The sequence below is a fragment of the Gasterosteus aculeatus genome, chromosome 17 (assembly GCF_964276395.1).
Source record: "Gasterosteus aculeatus chromosome 17, fGasAcu3.hap1.1, whole genome shotgun sequence".
NCBI classification, from domain to species: Eukaryota; Metazoa; Chordata; class Actinopteri; order Perciformes; family Gasterosteidae; genus Gasterosteus; species Gasterosteus aculeatus.
In genome coordinates, this window is record NC_135705.1 from 16,918,855 (window position 1) to 16,941,353 (window position 22,499).

At 48.4% G+C, this 22,499-nt stretch overlaps 1 protein-coding gene across 3 annotated transcripts in view; it reads right to left on the bottom strand.

Annotated features, from left to right (window-relative positions):
- The window catches only part of cdh4 (cadherin 4, type 1, R-cadherin (retinal)), a 144,010-nt gene that overhangs the window by 39,464 nt on the left and 82,047 nt on the right, over positions 1–22,499 (bottom strand). For all 3 annotated transcript variants that reach the window (XM_040204419.2, XM_040204418.2, XM_078092392.1), the window contains 2 exons: positions 15,587–15,813; positions 10,031–10,213 (listed from right to left, as the gene is read on the bottom strand). In XM_040204419.2, the coding sequence (XP_040060353.2) occupies positions 10,031–10,213; positions 15,587–15,813 (410 nt within the window). The remainder of the gene's footprint in view (positions 1–10,030; positions 10,214–15,586; positions 15,814–22,499) is intronic.

Here is a 22,499-nt window from a genome sequence, read left to right on the forward strand (position 1 = left end):
TTCAAGAATTGTGTTCTCATTCCTAACCCGAAAATGAGCAATAATGTTATATGTGTGTAACAGAGTAAATAGAGCAGGAGGCAAGCGGCATAATGTCAGCTATTTATATTACCGGGTGGCGCCACTGGCCAAACATGGAGAACGCCTACTGCACGGCGGTCGTGGGTTGGAGGGATGGTTAACGCGCAGTCAAGCCAAATTGATGGTTGATTTCCGTGCTGAGGTGCATTGTGGGAGGAGGGGATGCCAAACACTCGGGGCACAGACGGGCCTGCTGAGCCCCTCTGGAGGCTTTAGCCGCCATAGTTGTCAACATAATTAAGACGGCGTTTGCCAAATATCTGGATTCCTTGAATGGAGACAAATTACTGACTGGATGCTGAATGTACTCACAGGCTGGCTCTGCTTTTAGGCTCCTTTGAGTCTCCCACACAGAACCTCCTGCTCACGTTGGCGCAACAGAAGGTTAGACATAACAGGATGTCAATAAAACAGGCATGCACGCGTGATTCATAATCTATTGTTCAGAACGTAAATTGAAATTCCGATTTAGTTGAGTGAGGTGTTTTGTCGACGGTGGTTCGTCCAACGCATCAAATGATTTTTTACGTTTTAAACAGGGTTTTTGAAGATAACCAGAGCTAATTCGCTCAAAAGGACCTTAATTAAGTAGTGGGAATTTATCTTAATTTAAATCTCATACGTTGAATTTCAATTTGTTTTACTGCGCCTTTATAAACTCCTTGGACGTTTGCCAGCGAGCAAAACCAGCTCTTCTTATTTTTTTCCCCCTGTATGTTTCCGTAGCAGATTCCCAGCAGGTGTGGCAGCTCAGCGACCGGTTTAAACGGGAAGGAATGACACTATCGTGCTGGAGGAGACTGCTGATATTCATATCAGGCAGCGCGCCTTCCGTCTCAGCGCCGGCTTTAGAATATCCGCCGCTGACGACAAACCTTCGCACTCGTGGCGGCGCCGGAGCGGCTGCCTACACCAAATCGATGGGCCGCATTATCAAAAGCATCGGCGCATCAGAACGCCACACAAGGCGTCTGTGAAAAAGCGCCGTTTGATAACGTCCCATCTCGCCCTGCTGTTCTACAGTATCTGCTTTCTCTTTGTTCAACATGAGGGAAATGGCAAAAACTACATGCTTTTTAACTTCCTCTTAAATTTCAGTTTTGCGCCGCTTTGATCCCTCCCGCTGTGCGCTTGTCACTCCTCAAAGACGATCGGGCGCAGGAATTCAAATAATCTGATGGGCCATCCACACAAACACCCCCCCCCCCGAGAAGGAGAAGGAGGAGGGAATGTGGAGCACGAGATGAAAGGATGAGAGATGGGCTGACAAAACGGGAAACAAAACGTGGGACCTCAAGTTCTTTTTTCTCTCTCCACGCATCAAACTTTCCCTCCTGCAAGATACAATAAGCGCAGAAGAAGAAGAGCGTGGCGATGAAGAGGGGTAGAACCTGTCACTTGGCAGCGTCGTGAGGAGGGGATGCTGCGGCTGGTTTTAAAAATAGTCACATTGCAGGTGTGTGTGTGTGTGTGTGTGTGTGTGTGAGAGAGGAGCTGCAGAGCGCTCAGGTTGAATACATCTCAAGTGAGAGCCACCGACAGGCAGCGTCGCACGCGGTTATCCCCGATTCTCAGAGATACTCGGCCCGGGCGCACGGGCACGCTGGTGCATTATGGATCACAAACGGAACCCAGCTCCATGCGCCTCTGCAGTATGTTGGTTTGTTTTGATTATTTCTGCCGTGATTTTCGATTTCGTTTGTGCGGCCGTATCAGTTGGTCTGTGTCTTCCCGACTCTCTCTCACTTCTCCCCTCCCCTCCTCCCACGAAAGCATCGAGAGTTCCATCAATACAAACGAGCGAAAGCCGGCGCTGGAGGACGCTTTGTCCGCTCCGGTACCGACACTGTTATTCCGCCATTCTTCTCTACTTTCTAACGCGGTCAATTGAATTGAATCCTTTGAGTTGCTGCGGTTTCCTGAGGCGATTCGTCTGTGGAGTCGGGGTTTGGATTTAAGGATAATAGAGTAAGACTTTCTCTTTCTCAAGACAATCTAAGCCGAGACCTTTTGGGGAGGGTGTTTTTTTCCCCCTCCATGCAGCGCCGGTGTTTTAATGTGATGCGTAAGAGGAAAAGACAATCCGGTTATGTGACTGTGAAAAGAGGGGAGAAGCTTGAAAGGCAAGATCTGAGGATGCGCCGGCATCTTCGGGAAATATCTCTTTTAATGAACACCAGAAAGCTTTCTGAATGCCGGCAGCGTTTTCCGATAAATAACCTTCAAATGAAAGTTTGGCTCTCCATTAGAATGAAAACAGATCCTTTAGACAGAAGACGTTTTTCATCCAATCACATGCGAATCAAAGACATGTGGAGGCTGCCCCCTAAAAAAAAGTTTGACAGCAATCCTTTTCTCCAGCCTCTGTGTTGAACTCGTTCCCTCCTGCACGTCATCCGTCGTTACCCAGACGAGAGAAAGAAGTCCCGTTGCTTTCACATTTCTGTATCAGCTCAGAAATAGATTAGATGCTTTCTCAAGTCACCGCCTCCACCTCAGACCATTAACCAGACGGAGGGATGAAAAGGGGAAAAAAGGGGCAATTAGAAGGAGAACAAATATTAATTGAAGTTAAGAAGTGCCTCGCGAACCCAATTACAGCATTAGGCAGGCAATTTAGATGTGCTCGGGAAAAAAGGCAAGAATCCCGTTGAAATGTACCAGCGGTCCCTCTGCATTAACAATGGAATTAATTCCCCCGATTCCCACCGAGGGGAGGAGAATAGAACAAACACAGCCATTCTGTCGCCTGTATAAAGCGAGCCACATTCCATAATCCTGTGGTGGGAATAGAAGAAGGCCGCCGCCGCCGCTGTCTTACCCGCCCCAAACAGACCGCGGACCCCCCGGAGAGTTGCAAATCGTTAAAATAGCACCATTCTCCTGCTCGACGCCAGGCTCCCCCAATACAGGGTGGATAGGTAAACCACAGGTACTCCAAGCACGGAGAATATCCCACGACATAATGATAGTGAAGACATGGCTGGCTGCTGGGAGGCTGACTACAGATATATGAAGACAGATGAGACAGGTGAGAGGTATTGACGGAGGGACGGGGCACCGGGGGAGCTTTCCGCTGCTCTTGCACATTACCTCTCCGTCCACCTCCATTGTCAAATTGCATCCTTCAAAAACGCGAAGCGGCTGCCGCCACGCGCTCCCGCGGGGGACGCGCGGCCCTGACAGCCCGGCCAATCAGCAGCGCCCCGAGGCCAGTCGAAAGCCCTTCTGGCATGCCGAAGGCTAGCGGGGTCCAACCAATCAGTTAGAGGCCGGGCTTGAAAAGAGGGCCACGCTTTGGCCCAGGGAGCTCACCAGGCTGCCAATGGGAGTCCGGAGGGGGGAGTCGGAGCGGCTCAGAGGGAGGCTGCCAGAAGGGGGGAGGGGAGGGGGGGGGGTCAGAGTGGACGAGGGCAGACTGACAGTTATTTAGCGAGAGGCTGGGCTCCGTGTCAGTCACAACGGCACGCCACCTTTGTACTACCGGGGGCCGCCCGTTAATGGGACTGTCACCTTCCGATTGTCCGACCGGGGATGCGGAGAACGACAAGCGGTGCGTGTGGACGCACGCAGGTAGGGAGATACGAACCGGCGTGCGCTCCCAGGCGCCGGCATGAAGCCAGCAGACAGACGGCAGCGTCCACCAATATTTACACAGAGATTTGTGTTCATTATGTTAAGACTGACCTGCCCGTCCATCACCAGCAAAGGCGTGAGACTATTTTACTGTACCTACATTGTGCCTGTTTATCATGTCTTCATTATGGGTGTTCTGGCGTTTTTTTGGTGCTGGGCAGGTAGTGATGTGATTTTAAAAAAAAAAGAACTTTTTCGCTGAAGTCTGCTGGCGGCTGCTGCTTGAATGGACGTTAATGAGGGAAAAACAAAAAAACTGCAGAGCTGAAAGAAGAAAGTTTGGTTTGGTCTCAGTGTCAAAACAAGCAAAGTAAAGACAATAAATCTTTAAACTTCTCCAAAGCTGTGAATGAACTGTGCACATTTTAATTGATTTATAAACGTAAAGAAATACATTTTTCTCTTTAGAAATCAATTAGATTGAATGTGAAACTCACATCGGATGGAGCAATATATTAAAATCCATTGTTTTCCTATGTTAGATATAAAGATACAACGCTTTGTGGCACGTAGAGACAAAAAATAATGATGGAACAGTCAGGACATAAAGAATATGAGTCATCATCCTCTGCTGGAGAGGACGTGGACTGTGGGTGAAGATGAAATGTAACGAGCAACTGATTGTTCCGTCGGTGTTAACGGCGATGCAATAAGGAATTACAGATTAGCGGTTTGAGTCATTTTGAGGCATTCTCACAGGTTTGCGTGGTTTACGTTCCACACAACATGTTGCAGTACTGCGTGCCGCGCATGTTCCAAACCAGCCCGTTCACACGGAGCCCAATCCTCATCCTGTGGGGTCGTTGGATGCAATTTTCTCGAGAACTCCTCATTAAACTCTTTCACACTCTACACACTTTAGATCTTGAGAAATAACACCTCTCAGGCACTCGGTGAGAAGCACCGGGTGAAACACACTTATTCACGACACCATCCGCCGTCATGTCAAAATTGAAAGTTTTGTAAAAAAAAAAAAAGGCCACTTGTAAAATAATAGCAGTCTTTCAATCTTCACTTGTGGTAAACAAATTACCCAGTTGCAGTCCGATGAAGGGCAAAGCCAGGCTAATTCACTGAATTGACTTTCACTAAACTAAACCCCACCAGCGACGCTGTCGTGATCAGTAAAATATGGTCCGACTCACGGGGGAGAAGAACGCAGCCAAGTGCTGAAACATTGCTGAAATATACCCCGGTTTGATTGTGCCTCCAGCTGGCCGTCAGCTCGCGTTGACTCCAGGAAAGTGAGGAGAAGAGTTTGGCTGAGCAGTGAATTTGAGTCCCCTACAAATTAGGGCCAAACCGCCCAAAATCACTCCCTCGGGTTCCCAGTAATACGACCACCGCGTCCAGTAGATTGATGAGACGCGTGAAGGTTAGATAGACGGACTTTTGTTCGGCCTGCCGCTCTGTGGAATATCGTTTTGGAAAGATAATGTGACAGTTTAGTAATGAATAATATAGAAACTACACTTCCAAAACTTCCCCAACTTTGCTGCTGTACAGTCAGAATGTTTTCAGATTTTTCTGGCATTAAACCTCATCCCTGCAGGCCCCAGAGATAAAGCCTGTCTTCTGTCTATTCTTCTTGAATCATCCATTGGTTTTCTTCTATGTGACTTTACACCATTGTTTTCTGCTTGGGGCTTTTGAAAGGTTCCCGGGCACCTGCTCTTAGTCTAGTTAATACATTAAACAGAGCAGAGAGATAGAATGGTTGCCATGGGTTCTTGTGTAAAGTATCACACGCTATCGGGGGGGTTTGACTAGTTTGGTTTACACAATAGGCTAATTAATAGTTCTAAAAGTTTCTAATATCACCAAAATCTGTTATCTAGGAGATGAAAGTTATGTTTTTTTTTTATCAATCAGTGATCATTGCAGTACTGTCGATTCTTCCCGTAGTGTATTTAGTCCTGTACATGTTATATATGTTAGAATAAGGGGTGGTGTCTGAAAGTTGTCGTGTTGGAGAATTTATTTTAAGCCTTAGTTTAGTCGACAAAACACTTGCTGGCAGTCGATGATTGAGCTACAAATCCCTGCCAATCGATCCGTTTGTGAGGCTGAAACTACATGTGCTCGGGATGCTGAATGCGTGGAGGTTTATTTTGCTGTAGTTCCTCACTGCTTCTTTCAGAAGAGAGGAAATGTCATTTTTATCTGAAAACTTTTGAAAAAACGATCAGAATTCTTTTTTAAGTAACCTTTTTTTTAATTATGTCTGTTACGGGTTAAATTTAGATAGTTAGATTTGGTCTTGAATGATGTAATATAATGATGTTCATTATACCTCATGCATCTATATGTTGGGGTACACACACACACACACACACACACACACACACACACACACACACACACACACACACACACACACACACACACACACACACACACACACACACACAAAGGCACACAAACCAAACACAATGGAGACAATATATGAGATGCAACCAGAGATGCAATAACGCTGCTGACAAAACAAGCGTATCCAAAAAGCATATTACCAGCTCATTATGAGCTGTAATGAAATACCCTCTGCAATATGAGCTTGTAAATAACCCACCATGTTTTCATTTTGGGTACTGAGAAAACAGCTTTACAGACTTTACAATATCAATGAGTTAACTTACTCCTGCACACACATGCACACAGTATATACAGTATATCCCACATATCTTAACTACACTGATTAAAGGCACGTGTTCCCTCCTGCTTCTAAAGTTTTCTTATGCTAAAGTGTGGATTGTTGACGCAACATTTGCCTTTGTGTTTGTGTTGCATTTGATGAAATCCCTGTAAACGAGGAGCCTCGGGTCCTTCCGGCTGTGACACATTCAACACCGCGCCGCATCGTAACACCCATGAGCGCCGCCGTAATGGCCTGTTCAAAATAATGAGGTGAACCAAATCAGGCCCAGATGCGTTTTAATAGGCTGGCTCACCTCGTCACCTTAAGACCTGCGTTCTTCTGCGAGAATGTGAACGCACGATGAGGACTGTGCGTCTCCGGCCAATTCAGCTCCATCACAAGGAGATGGAGGGAGAGAAACTTTCCCTCGGCCGTAGAATCACATAATTATTAAATGACTGTCCGAAATGTGTGATCAATTACATCCAGCCCATGTTGATTGTTTGCTCGGGTCAGAGAGGTCACCGGTGTCTGAGGCCTGGTTAAATACTAGCAGGGTCTCCTCTCGCCCGTATTAAGAATGCTTTCCATCAGTTTTGCCTCATTGGCCCCAGCGTAGGTGCTGAGGAGAGACGGTCGAGATGAGAATGCCACAAATGGCCTGAAACTAATGTTGGCCTCTCTCCCCTGCAGATTTACACCACTCCCCAAAGACTTTCCATTCTTTCCTTTCTCTTTTTTTTTTTCTAATCACAGTCTGTCCCGCTTTCCCGTCTCCCAGCCGAGCTGCTGTGGAGTTTTTTCAGAAATGGAGGAGTGGTCCTCAACATCCACCTCAGTATCCGTTTAACTCTGGGCTGTTTTTCAATTTCTCCGTTTCCGCCGCACTTACATCCGTCACGTCAAATAATTTGACAGCGAAAGTTCGGCGGCAGATTCCATCCGAGCACGAGGCCAAATCAATGCTTCGTCACGACGGAATGGCAAAAGGCAAAAGGGGAAATGGCCGAAATGGCCAGGAGAACGGCGCTGCCTAGTTGTGTGTGTGTGTGTGTGTGTGTGTGAAAGTAGCTTTGAGAAGCATAAACAGAACACTGCCAACTGAGCAATAAGAGCTCCGATGATGATGATGATGATGATGATGATGATGACCAACGTCAGAGTGCAGTGGGATTGGCGGCGGCATAAATATTACATAGTGACTATGAAGGAATACATGATGGCTTTATGAGGGTGTATTTTATTTTTATAATTAAATCAGCAAGTACTTTCTTTTGAACATGGAATTGGATTTTCCGTGGATTAATGAAATATCCTTCAGCAGCAGAACTGCATTAGCCGCTCATTGTGCTCCCACGGAATCAAAGAGAATTCGCTCCAACCACACGCCTCCCTGGGCCCGTCCTTTGCGTCATTTGATGCTCACAAAGCCGTAATTACGCCTCGGAGGTTAATTGGGTCTTTTTAAACCCGGCGAACCTGGCGGACCTGGCTGGTGTGACGGCTCCAGTCCAGAGACACGGGACCAGAGTCTCTCCGTGGCACAAAGCGCCGGCCGCGTCCTGAAATCAAGCGTGCGGCCTTTAAAAGCTTGTTCTCGGCCGCTTCTGAGACCAGCCAGATGAAGCTGGCCATCCCGAGAGGGACGGCGTGCGTGACGCACCCCGTGGTGCTCCACTTTCAGCTACACGTATGTTTTTTCCACACACTGTATAGCTGGAAGCAGGCGGGAAGACGTCCCCTGGCGCAAAACAAACACACACACACACACACACACACACACACACATCCTGAAGACACACACGGCTACCCGCCCTCAAGGTTTAATCCAACCATCTGACACCAGACACGTGAGAAGGGGATAAAAGAGGGTGCATTTCTCCAGCAGGGCAGGACAATTAGACGTCCCCCCGGACGCCGCGTGGCCCTGCGGTGCGTTTTTCTGTGCGAGGGTGAGTGTTTCCATGCTTAGGCAAAAAATCTGCCCTTTTGCCGACACACTGATGAAAGGCGATTTCCGTAATCCGGGAGTGTAAACCTTGCTGTACAAACGGGCGTAAGAGACTGTGTGTGTATTTGTGTACATATATATATATGTGTGTGTGTGTGTGTGTGTGTGTGTGTGTGTGTGTGAGAGAGAACTGCCAGCAGAAAGCTGCAAGTCTGTCTGGGTGTCTGATAAGAGGCATCAAGAGAGGCGAGTTTAGAGTAACGGACCAGAGCTGAGAGGCTGATGCCTTCATGGGAAGCTTGCTTTAGGTTTTCCGTATTCTAGTGTTCGTTGTCATCCACTTGTAGTCAACAACCGGCTACATGCAACTTTTTTTTTATTGTGAGAACAATGAATGTTATCTGAGCTGCGAGGCAAAATGAAACCCTTCTTTGTGCTCGAAACAGACATAAAAATAACGCATTCACACAGAAACCACGGATACGATCGAGCTGGTAGAAGAGTTTTGCCTCAATATGCGTTCCTCATACTACTACATACTCCAGCCCAGTCCTACACCGGGTTCTAGGTTCCGCTCCGTGTGATATGTTGGACAAATGGAAAGGGAAAAAATGTAATAAGGGACCAAACCCAGTATACAGCAACATCATTCGAGGCTGCAAGTCAGTTTCATTAAGAATTTATTCTTTTTTGCAGTCTACACTTTCAAATTTAAATTATGGTTGTCAAGAGCTCATTATAAATGTTCCACTTAAAGACTATTGCGCGCTCACTTGTATTATTCTTTTTTATCTATTGTGCTTTGGTAGTTTCCCCATCGTTTGATAATTTCCCTAGTTTTATAATTCATCGCATAAAAGGGAGAAGTCAGTTTGAAAGCTGTAAACTAAATCCCCACTGACTACCTGCCAACGTTTGAATACATTTCTTAAAAGAGATCTCTGCATGTGCACAGCTTCGGAAATCTGCACGTGTGTGTGTGTGTGTGTGCATGCATGTTTGTTCGGGGGGGAGAAAACCCTGTCGGACTACCGTTTGCGTGTTTGTTACAGTGAGGCGATGCCAGCCGGCGAGACAAAATGCTCACAACCATCGGCTTCCACGCATGAGAAAAATCTCTTGAACGGCTTTATTTGTCGTGAAAAAATAAATGCTAAAACGCTCGAGCAATCCTCCAACGACCGCTTATCTCCAGACGTGTTACCGAACCTCGCTACAACGCGGACGTCCTGATCGCTGCGATCTACAAAGACACGCACTGCGGCGGCAATGTTACCAGGTGGAGGCGCGGGGAGAGAATACTCAGATCTATTCTCCCGAAACCAAGCATGCACTGCTTATTTGTGTGCTTTCCAAGCAAGGATTATTCTTCTTCTCCTTCTCCTTCTTCTGCGGCGCCCAGAGGCAGAGCAGACGGATCACCCGGCATCACGACTTAAATGGCAGTCTAGAGCGGCGCTTTTCGCCCGCCGGGCGTGCTTGATGGAAAATACCAGAATGTGTTCGTCCTTGGGCCTCATGGTGATTGCAAGACTTATTGCTCTATGTTCACCGCTCCTCTCTATTGCCTGACCCGAGTGCCCAAGGAAAACACATGGCCCGTCTACCTTTTCATCGCTCTTCTCTGCAAAGTCGAGTTGCGTAAGAAGCGGCGAAGGACATTCCGCATCATGTGTGGTATTTGGTGAAATTATATTAAAAAAAAAAAAAAAAAACATGTCACTCACTCTGACAAGCATGTGAGGGAAGGGTCCTCGGGAGTTTTCGGGCACGTTGATAGGGGGGATGACCCAGTCTCTCTTCTGTCGCCTCAGCCCGTTGGAGGAGGAGCCCCTCTGATGTTTTCGAGGGAACTTGATAACTCTGGGTTGGGAGTCCCAGGCTCTTGACAGCATTTCTTCAATGCCGCCCTGAAAAGAAGAAGAAAAAAAAAACGCAAACATGTCATACTGTGCCACATCTCGCATTGAATACCTTCGTTATCGTTTGAAGAATGCCATTTTGCCACGACAGCTCGGCATATGAATCTATAAAGTGCTGCTAAAATTGAAACTAAAATGCCGGGTGTCGCGCTCACAATAACCTCACGTTGAAAGGCGCGACGGCGCGCGCGGCGCGACAAAACGTCGCTTTCTTTTCCCTGAACGCTGCTGCATCACATCTCATGAGGCCTTTGTCAAGACACAGGTCGCCCACGAAGACGCCTTTATTCCTGCCTGTCTCTCTCCCCCATGTCCCTGCCGAAGACACTCTGTCCTGACCGAAGCCTTCCGTCAGATCCGCTGTTGATGAGGGGAGCAGGGGAGAGAAACGCTACACCGCCCTGCAGTTATGTACTTCTACTACTTCATAGTTTTGATGGCGAGGTACTTTGAACATCGTACAGCACCGCGATGGGTAACTCCTTTAAAGGAACGTATATGCAACCCTTCTGCAAACATACAGCTTCAGAGAGGAGATTGTGTTCGTGCGCATCTTGCCTGGTGAAATAAGGGTTAGAAGGCTGTCTAAAAGACCCGATCCTCTATGGTGTCCTCCTGTGTAAAATGGTTGTATTGCTGTAATCCACCTAATCCTATTGTTGTCTCCAGGCTCTGTGTGTGCAGACACAAACACACACAAACACACTGGCATTGTGTCACTGTCACCTGAAGCACGGTGAAAATCCTCCTGCTCATCCCACCTGGAATACCCACAACGCACCGGCAACACACAGTGCACACCAGCCTACCGCGGGCACGCTGCCGTGCAGAACACGGGTCGGCCCGGCTCATCGTATCAACGTGCACCTGCTTTGTCTGTGACTGTAAGCTGCACCTGAGCAAACGCGGTTTATATTTTTCATCTTTTGTTTTAACTCTCCAACACATTTGGCAGCTCGGAGGGTTGGGCTGCGAGTTCAGCGCGGACATTGGGACAGCGAGGGAGGGGGGGGACCAGGCGGATGGTTAGAGGACGAGGAGGGACCAGATGTGTTTACCAGATAAGATAACTCTCGTTCTGGCTCCCCTCAGCCAAAACAGTCACAGGTACCAACTGGCGCGGGGGAAGCAGGGACGCTGCCAGCCCGGCCTCCACGGACGGCAGGTGGAATTAGTCTGCGAATGCGTTTGTGTGCGTTTTCCGTGGCTGTGTACATGTTTGCAGGTGCTCATTAAAAAACAAACCAGGGAAAACAAAGATCACGTTAGAAACAAATCATGCAAAGCAACGCAGGTGACGGCGGATCAACAGAACGGCCTCCGTGTCAGCACGCAGGGACACATGTGACACCGCTGCACAGCCCCCCGCCCCCCCCCCCCCCTCCCCCTCATCGATGTAAAGTCAGTGTGCTGCGGTCACGATAAGGGCCCTTATCCGCAGAGAAACCGCTGAACGGCAGCCCCCGTACGCCAATCAGCCCCCTGACGTAGGCGGCTCGTCCGGCCCGAAGATAACGAGGTGGAAGCATCCGATTGGTCGGGGTTTTCCCAGCATTCCTTTGGAAATGATGCCAAAGTCAGAAAGTGAGGCGGTCAGGTAGAGAGAGAGAGAGAGAGAGAGAGACAATGAAAGGGAGAAGTGCTTTTTATCGTGAGGCTGCCGGTGGATGATATCGACCTCGAGGCTGCACGCGACCGTCACTTTCAGGCAGAAGCTTTTGGCACCGTGAAAATACCAGCACTACAAAAGAACGAAAGAAACCTTGGATTAAAAAACAAAAACAAACTCTACGCTCGGTGCCAGCAAGCCAGTTGCTTGTTAGTGTTTGGGGATTTATTTATTTTCTGTATGAATGTCTGTGTCTGAATTTGGTGCGTGCATGTGTAGCTCAGTCACGCCCGTGTGCACATATGGGAAATCAAGAGTGGCCGCCCTGGTGCAGGCATGGCCGCACAAGAACAAATGCGTGGAAATAACGGCCGTGTGCACGAGTCTCTGCGTGACCCAGAGAGTGTACGTGCATGAGCACATGACCGGGAGCCAGTAAGTGTGTCCCCAAAGCGCCCGAGGCTCCCGCAGACCAGCGGCGGTGCCGTGCCAGCTGGCAGCTCCCTGCTCCCCGACAGGCTGCACATTGCTGGGGCGTTCTTTAGGCCGGCTGCCCCGGAGCGCCGACGCTGACATCTGGAGGTTATCAGCTTGACAAACAGGCAGAACAATACAATAAAAACGTGTGTTCATTTGCCATTCTGTGCTCGGTGTGGCTCTGGAAATATTTCAGTCAGGTCTTTTTTCTTTTTTTTACGTCAAAAAAAGAGAACCTAGTGTTAGTCGTCAGTCAGGAGAATATTCTCCCTTGAGATGTTTCCCAAAACCTTCTCTCAGTCTAACTTTGGGGGACAAATATTGAAACTGTCAAAGCTGCTGTTTGCCTGTCGAGACGTGCAGCTTTCCAGAGTGGATTGTCAACATAATTAGGCTAAAACCACAAAGTTAAGCACCCTGCAAAAGGGCAACCATCTGACCACGCCGGTCTTGCTTTCCATCGACCGGTGGACCCCAGGGTCCCGCGTTCCACCCCGCTGCCGGCCCTCTCTGTAATCTACCTCAAACAGGTGAGGTTGCCTTGGGAGCGGGGGGGAAAAAATGCAAATGAAATAAGCACTAAAAGCCGCTCTGGCACCCGGTCGAGTCCGGATCCAGTGGCGCATGACTGATGGGCTCTAAGCCGGTGGAGAAGTCCAACCAACAGGCCATGAAATCAGTACGAGCTGGAGAGCACTCGACGAGAGACCCTCGCTGCGAGCGCTGCGATAGCACGAGGACACAGCGGAAAGGGCCCTCAGGTCAAAGATGGCGCTGCACGTTGGCGTTGTGCACAAAAACGCTACGCTTTAGCATAAATCACCTTTCTGCTGCTAAAACAGCAGTGAGAAACTCAACCGCTTATTAAAAAAAGAGCATCAGTGCTCTCTCACCGGCGCTGTTCAGCAGCATGAGGATGAAACCACACTAATGTTCGGTGCTGGAGCCGATTCAAATGACAACTGACAAACAGCTGCCTCTACACAAAACATTTTGCCATTTGAGCTGTTTGTCTTTCAGGCAGCATTGAGAGGAAGACGATATCCGGAGATGTTTATATCTTCCACGTTGATAACGCAGAGATACCGGAGGTTGCTGTTGCTGTAGGAAATGATTCCATTATTTCTAAAATAAATAGAACAAAGAGATAACAACTCAGATAACAACTATTTATCGCTGTGTGTATGTGCGCTGAACTAGAAAAGGGGAAAATTGGCCACACTTCAGTTGCAGACTATTTTTTAAACCTACTTTCCCCGGAATCCGCCGCTCCGTGTGGGCCGACTTTCTGCTTTGCCTCCGTCAAATGAAGGAATTGCAGCTATAAGTCATCAATAGTCGATGGCAGTGAGGACAATGTTTAAAAGGGAGATTATTCAGCCTGGTGGAGGTTGTCTCTCAGAGTTTCAGTTCCTGGAATTATGCAGTTTTAATAATGCTGGTGCAGGAGGAATGGTAACATTGGATTGGTTTTACACCAGGTAACAAGCAGAGGGGGAATAAAATTAAACCAAAGTGTATTTTTGGTATCTTAATAGGCATCCCTTCACTCCCTGTTCCTATCTCACTTTATTCCGTAGCGCATACTATGAATAATTGCTTTTTTAATGACCAAGCTTCTAATGAAACAGGTATTCAGTTTGTATTTGTCCTCAGGGCTTCTAATGCAGCACCAGCAGCCTCCCAAAGCATGCGAGGAAAACAGTGACACAAACACATGTAAACATTGTTCTGGCAGCGATGCAAGCTACACAGAACGTATAAAAGCTAGTTTTCAAATTTCCATGTGATTAGAGAAAAAAAAAAACACATTTATTTCTTGTTTAATTATTTAATATTCCTCTCGCTCTTTGATGTGTGCAACGTTATTACACGCCAAAAACTACATCACCTGGGCCCTCGCAGACTCCGGCAGCGTGGAACATTAGCTCAATCAATGTCAATTATTTCCTAGTCTCCATTATTGCACTGGCAGGAGCGGGCAGAATTTTAATCCCCACTCTGCAATTGCTTTAGCGACATGAGTCTCTGGCTTTTTGTCATGATTAGAAACATGACTGAACATTAAGCCCAATGGCGTTCAACAAGCAGCGCGGGAAAAAACGATAATGGGCACGTCGCTCAACAAAGTGCATTCCAGCGGTAGAAGCCAGTAGCGGGGGCTGTGCATTTGGCCCCTGTGTAGTGTTACAGTCCATTAGAGCCGTGGCAACGAATAGGGCCATGTCTCTACTTACTCACATACGAAGAAGCTCCCGTGCACGTACCGCGGTCACATCGTTGCTGCTGTAAATGCTCAAAGAGGGACCCCCGAAAAGCGGCGTCCTTAGCGGTTGTGATCAGATCCTTCATTAGGAAGCCGCTTTACGCTTTCTCAAAGTAATGAAGCATATCTAATTAGGAACCTAGGGTTGGTGTTTAATAGCGTTTCATTGAATCTTAATCCAGTTGCAAATGCTCTAAATCCTTTGAGAATATTTGATCAGATATAATTAGGTTTGGCTTTCAACACTTGCTAGTCACTTGAGTTGAAAATGTCTTTAACAAAAAACTGTAACCACTATTTTGTTGACAGATTAGGCAAAACAATCTGACATATTGTAAAATGTTCTTATTAACAAACCAGATTTGCTCGTGAGGTCCAAATACGGACGCGTGAAGTGGTGATGTGGAATGCTCGACATTCCCCTGATGCTGACGCGGTCGGATCGAGAGAAGGGCAGTGAACCTTCGTCTCGCTGCACTACAAAATCTCATCCTTTTGTGGCGCTACATTGTTCTGTTTACCTTACAAACACAATCCTTAATTGTGTCTGCAGAGTAACCGGAAAGCTTTTGTTTTGTACGGTTAACTTGTTTTTGAGCTAACAAAAGAGATTGATTCGTCGGCGCTTCATCAACAAGGATCCAACGGTTGTCCATTAATCAGAAGGTCATTGGTTCGATACCTGGCCCCCTGCAGTCTACGTGTTAAAGTGTCCTTCACAAGATAGCGAGCCACAAACTGAGTGTTTATCACTCCTAATGAGCAGCTTGCACCGGTTGCGCATCAATGGGCTTGTGTTGCAAAGTGCTTTGCAGTCCGTTTGCCATTAAGCAGTACGGCCATCACGATGCCGGAACCCTGCTCAACATCTGGAAAGTTCCTTCTCGGGGAGAAGTTGGGGCTGGATGCAAAAGCAGCTTTACAGCAAAGTTCAAGCATTTCAGTGATAAACCCCCCGTGTGCTATTCCTGAACGTGCCCCCCCCTTCTCCCCCTCCTCCTCCCGTTACCTTCGTCAGTGCTATCGGGTGAGGGTGTCCGGCCAGCGCCAGCTTAACGGTGGTCTCCCAGATGTGCGCGTCGTGGAACCCCCGGGCCGTCACCATGAACTGGACGGGCTCTGACAGGTTGGCCAGCTCCTGCTCGGCGTACACCGACCCGTCGGGCCGCACGCTGAAGTTGGGGTCGCTGCTGACGAAGCCCACCTCCCTGCTGCGCTGGCAATCCTCGAACTTCACTGCAGGGACGAAAAGCAACGAGAGAGGAGGGGAAATTAGTGGATCGCCACGGAGGGAGTGAAAGGAATGAGTCTGAGACGTTCAGAGTGTTTCAGCTTGACTGAAACAAAAAGAAAAGAAGCGGTGAGGACGGCCATGTCTGCACACGCAAACTCGTAATCCTGTTACCAGAGCGATGCACCACACAGCGGCGTGGAAGGAGGATTTGCAGTGTTTTCCTGCTCCACGCGTGATTTGAAGAGTCACGGGGAAACAAGCGGAGAGATGGTGTCTGGCTGCTGAGTCTCCAGTGACGGCGAGCGTGAATTACACCATCAAAACACAGGAGAAACCAACAGGCCATTCGGAGGAACCACTCCTTTTGTTGCCAAATTGAATCAACACTCAATGCATCATCACCCCCCCCATTCACAGCATGATGCAACAGCATGAATGACTGATTTGTCATATTTAAACGTGTCTATTAAGTGCCGCCCCCACACCTCTACCCCCAAGTTGAAAAGCCCGTGCTCTGAATGATGGGATCGCACAAACTCTGGCTGCTGATAACAACACAAATTGATTTCATAAATCACCCAGGAAACAGATCGCCTGTTATGAGCCGTGGCAGCGTGATTTTTCAGAAATCCAGCGTGAAGGATTCTGCACACCAAAGCATTTCATCAAGCCATTTATTTTAACTTATTGGCCAGCGTCCTGTCAGAAGCAGCTCCAAAACAACAGGCTAATAAAGCACGAGATCTCCTCGCCTGGTTGTTTTCCACGCGGAGTAATTGCCGGCATAAAAAGGGACAGACGGCAAACACATAGTTTTAACAATGTGTGTATCCGCCTATGTTGACAAATTCACGCCTTATTTCCTTTAGAAGAATAACATAAGTGAGAACAATCCTTATGAGTGATAGGCTTTGTGTTAAGTGACTCTGGGGATCATTTATCAAGCCGGAGGGGGAGGAGGGGGGACGGGGAGGCGGGGGGTGGATTCTAACATCAGGTTGTGACAATATGACTCAGACCTGCTTGAATTGTCCACAGACGAATTGTGACGGCAGGCGTGTATTATGCAAATGGCTTCAATTAGCTTGAACTGAGCAGGCTAATTGTTGTCACTTAGACAGGTCTCTTGTGGTGCAGCTGGGAGAAGCGGGGTGGAAGGACACGAGCACGCTCCGCAAAGTGCCGCTTATGAATGTGCGCGTGTGTGTGTTCCTGCCTTTGTGTGCAGACGCGTGGGAGTGAATCTGAACCGCAGCTAGTTCGAGGATGTTAATTTTACATTAAAACCAGCGAGGTCTCGGCGGTTCCGCCTGCTGCCCTCTCGCGTGCGGCGGCTGGTGCCAGTTGGCATGGGAACGCACGCGGCCTTGCGAGGGACCCCGGCGGAGTGAAGCGTTGTAAGAGGAGGGACGGATTTGCCGCTAAGGCAGCGAGACACCTCTCAGCTTACCATTCACCGCCCTCCCCCCGCAGGGGGCCCGGGACCACCACCCAGATTCCTCACACATCCATAAAAAGGTTGAAATTATTCAGAATCGCGTTGAGATTCATTAAAAATCCCATTCACAATTCAAATCAGGTGGTGGGATCTGATCTGCCATGCTGTTAAATTGAGACTAGGTGCTGATAGAGGAACCGTGTGTGTGTTTGTGTGGAAGAGAGATAGCAGGATAAAAGGAGAAGGCTGGAGATACAGAAAAAAAAGAGGAGATGAAGGCAAAATAGAGAATATATCAGATACAACACTAATTGGAACAATTTGTGCCACCAGAAACCCAAGACAAGAGGAGCAAACGTGCAAATGTGGCAATGCAGATTATTCGTCGCCGTCCCATCACAATGGAAACAGAAGCGGTGAATGAAGACCAACACTGTTGATAACTCATCTGTGCTTATTTGACGTAATTGTTCACCGGAGCATGAAATTTGTTTTGTCATGTTGCGCTTGGCAAAATACGGCGTGCCTGTGTGTGAGAAAATTGAAGTAGAAATGAACAAAGTGAGGCGAGGCTCCGGGCTGACAGCCCTGAAGGTCAGTACACCTGCAGTCCTTCATCAATTAATAACGACATCAATAATATACTGCAGGTTCGATCAATACTGCCACTGGCCAGCTCATTTGGAGCACAGGGACTGAATTGAGGAGACAGTGGCCGACTGCATCAATGCATTTATTCTCTACACGTTATTGTTATTTCATTCTTTGTATGACTTCTGTGTGCATTCATGAACGATCAGAGAATTCACTCACACCTCTCAGCGCTTACGGTTGAGGGGGTGTAGCTCTCGTTCATTTTCATAACATACATGCATTCGCTTCAACAAACGGATGCAATCAACACGTCGTAGCCGTCTGCATCTGCGGTAAATCAAAATGTACTTTTGGTAAAATGATCAAATCATTTTGAAGATAAGAAAAGTATCTTGTAGATAGATCATTAGATGTGGTCTTCATCTACTTGTGTAGTAATTGATTAATTGAATGAAAACAATTTTCGCAACTGTAATGATAATGAATCGTTTTAGTCCTTTTCCAAGCTGACGTCCCAAACATCTGCTCGTTAAAGCTTTGATGAAAAATTGATGAAAAAAAGTGAGTGGAGCCCTACGCGACACCAGACTCGTCTTATCTATCCAGCATTCACCTCAGTGTCAGCGTGAAGACCCAGTTCAGTACTGTGAGACCACCTCTGCAGCCCGAGGCTCGGACGAGGTTCTGAGCGAAGTCCAATCAAACAGCATCATGGGCTGAAACGCAGGCAGCTCGGTTCTGCTCGGTTGATTAACAGAGCGAGCACTCGACACGACGTGGCCCATTATATTGGGAATAATTCCCATCATGCTGTTCAAAGTAATCGCAGTGATCGGCTCGCCTGCAGACAGCAGAGGGTCCCTCCCGACAAGTGCTGCTGATAACGGAGTTAACGGCAGTTAATGGAGGTTGCATTGACTTGCATCATGATGCGTTCAGGCTGCAAACAGTACAAATCCGTATTGAGCTACGGTAAATTAAAATGTTGAGAGGCATCTTTGTAAAAATGTTTAGCTTCCGATACATAATTAAAAATACTTATGCCTATTTCAATTTTGTGCTTTTATGCAAATAACCAGTTTAACACGAAGCACAAGTATAACAATACATCTTTAGAAGTCCTCCTAATCACTAAAACTATCACCCATCAGCCCCCCTACTTTCCCGGAGGTGTGTAAAGGAGTGTCGGCCCCTGCAGACACACACGTTGATGAAGACGAAGCGAGTGGGGCGTGGCGAACGCGTTCTGTGGGAAGCTCGCACTCCGCTACCGGTGTCAGCGCGTTCTGCTGCCTCGCTGGTTAAGTTAGGGCCTTTCTGACTGAGTCAGTTACCTTGAGAATGGATGCGACTTTTTCTCCCTGTGATGGTTCCACAGAAACGCATTGGAGTGTATTAAACAACTAGCGTTTGCGTTCAGTTTTTCCATTCTGTAACCTAAAAGTGCAAGTGTGTTGCGTACTAACGGCTTGTTTTGAGTGTATTTGTCCATCCTCCTGTGTGCGTGTGCGTCCTGCCATCCTGAGCGGCGTTTGGCAGGCTGCTGAGGCGGGTGTCATTCCGCTTGGCTGCTCCTCTCTGGACGCGTGCTGCAGAGAACATGTTGTCCAACAGAGCGGCTGGCGCAGCGCGGGCTAAAACAGAGCGGGCAAGCAGCCGTGACTGTCCACCACCAAGTCCTCACACACACACACACACACACACACACACACACACACACACACACACACACACACACACACACACACACACACACACACACACACACACACACACACACACACAGGGAGCGAGAGAGGCGCTTATGCTCTCTTTCAGCTTGTAGCGGCACAACAACGCCCCGAGGGAGGCCACCGCCGCTCCAGTGTGGAAACATAATGTGGATGACGGGTATGGAACCCGGCCTCCCTCGTCACCTCCGCGTCCATGTTCACCTGCCTGACCTGCCCCCCCCCCATCCATCCCCCCCCCCTCCATCCCCCCGTCCCCCTTATCTCTTCCCGTCGTTTCCTTGCAGACTGAGGAGCTTTCTCCCCGAGAGCCGCTCTGAGCCATGGGCCTAGACGCCCTGGTGGGCGAGTGATTACCGCCGTTGCAGTGAGCTGAGAACATGCGGCACCAGAGACCCAAAAGAGGGTCAATATTTGAAAGGGTTTATTCACCTGTTAGCCGATTTCAGAAACGATTACATGATTTTGCGGCTCATTTTTAAGACTCCGGTGGATCTTTTTATAGACCTGCTTTCATATAGCGACCTTTATTACCGTCTCAGTCTGCCTTTTATTAGTTTCGCTTTGATCCTGATTGTCTCACCCTGCATTCATTGCGTCTACTGCTAATTTGATCTGCCCTTTTTGATGAAGAGATCTTATTTTGTGCTTCAAAAAGGTGTATAAATAAAGAGCATGATATCAGCGACAATGTCTTAAAATAGACTACTGACGGCAAAAACTGTAGATAAAAACATCATTTACCCCCTTACGCAGCGGACGCCGTTGCAAAGAAAAGTTTATGCTGAAAGTGCGCGGTGGGGAGAGGCAGGATTTACCACGCTTGGAGGGGTTGAACAGCTCCAGACTGAGCACACGGATAATATGTTATCGTGGCGCTCATCGCAGTGGTGCCACAGCGCTAAGTAAACATTCCCTCTGGTGCCCCGCTGCCTTCCCCAAGCCAGCGGGAAAATCAACGCCACCCACTCAATTTAAAAATCACAGCCTTTTCGCCTGAGGCGGAGATAAGCAGCAGTACGGCGCCGACTGACGAGTAAACCAACGCGGCTGTAACGCAGAGAGCCAACATCTCAGCGGGACTTCAGCGGGCGTCGCAATTTTGTGTGTTGTCACCACCATCTTTTGCCCGTCTTAATTGTGGTTTTAGTTGTTGTTGTTTTTTAGAATGTCAAATGATTCATTGAAGTTGACTCGCAATAAACTTATTTATGAGATGAGATGACTCCAGATGCATCAAACCTGAGCTTTCAGCCCTGAGAGAAGCACCTCGTTTTCATCTGGACCCCCGAAATCATTCTTTAGATGGTCTCATTGGCGAACTGAAAGGTTATGAATCCTGCAGCGTCTCTATAACGATGAATCGGAACCAAACCGCCGAGGTTCCCAACTGACCGGGACAATAGAGCAGCTACTCAGGAGACAAGCAGGCTGATATTCTTCCCACCTGTGAGGGAAGGCGAGATGATGAAAGTTAACACCTTTCAGTGGGAAGGCAGCAGAGCAGTCGCAGTTTGGCAAGTAAAGATGTAAAAATCTATTTTCAGATGTTGTGATTGATAAACTGCACTGTCTCGTGAGCGTGCGGTCGAACCCGAGGCCCCGTATGTATCGTGTGTCCACAACTCCTGAAAAGCCTGTTGAAATCACTGTGCCCCCACAGGAATGCTTATAACGCATTCAATCTACTGCTGTTTTTAGAAACACTGCAGGTACAATGTGACTTTTCCTGGAACCTTTATTATTTTTTTTCTTCCATTTGCCACAGTTGGAAATAAATTTCTCTGCCTCTGCAGTTCTGTTTTAACAAAAGCCCACACAGTCGCCCCTGACAGCTCGCTCGCACAAAAGGAAACCGCTGCGACTCAAGTGTGTGTGGGTTGGTGTGTGTGAGTGCGCGTGTCGCTGTTTGTGCTTGTGCGTGCGAGGGACCAAGAGCGAGCGAGATAAAGAGAGAGAGAGAGAGAGAGAGAGAGAAGAAGAAGAAGGACATCGGAGTAGGAGTGTGTGACACCAGCTCTTTGCATTTACCATTATTGCAGCTGAAGCACAAATGGGCGCGGGCGCCATCGGCTCCCATAGGCGTGTGCGTGGGAGACGAAGCACGCGTTCGTGTGCGTCAGTGCCCAGTGTTTGAATTTCTTTAACGCCGCGATGTGGCGAGAGGAGCGCCGTCACGCTGTGATGTGCATAAGCCCGACATCCGCCCGCAGCCCCTCCCCCACCCCCCCGCCGCCCTATTGCACCTTTGATTTCCCTCTGTCGCCTCCTTCGCTCTCCGCAGGTGTGAGGGGCCCCCGAGTGCAAAGGGCCCCACCGGTCTGTAGGAGGTGCAAGACTGCGACGAGCGGTAACAGGATGTTGGCGCGGGCCTCGTCTTCCTGCTCCGTTCGGTTTCCTTTCAAAGCTCGTCGCGCAATTTCGATGGATTATGAAGATTCCCACATGGATGTTAGTTATGCATCGTGCCATCACGCCGCTCCACGCCGGGGGCCCCGGACGTCGGCGCCGCCTCTGCATTCCACGTCCACGGGAGCCTTTTTGCATGTTTTGCATGTACGTGCGTGTGTGTGTGTGTGCGCTTTTGTTTGTGAATGTGTCATCCTGTAAGCGCGCCGCAGCCAGGGGGCAACAGCGTGTCTTAAAAAGGGGTTTACCTCGGGAGCGCCGAGGTAAACCCCTTTTTAAGCTTCGGGAGTCCTGGTGACCTCGACAAGCAGGTGCGGAGGAACAATATGACTGATCCGATCGGACCTCCGTTCCACAACGAGCGAAAACATGGACGTCCCGCAGGTACTTTAGCAAAGTAAAAAACGTTCTTGTGCTATCTGGAAAATACAGCAAACTAAATTGTTGTTAAACTCCACAGTTTTCACACAGTTGTGAACTTTACCAAACGCCCACTATATTCTTCTTCTATTTTTCG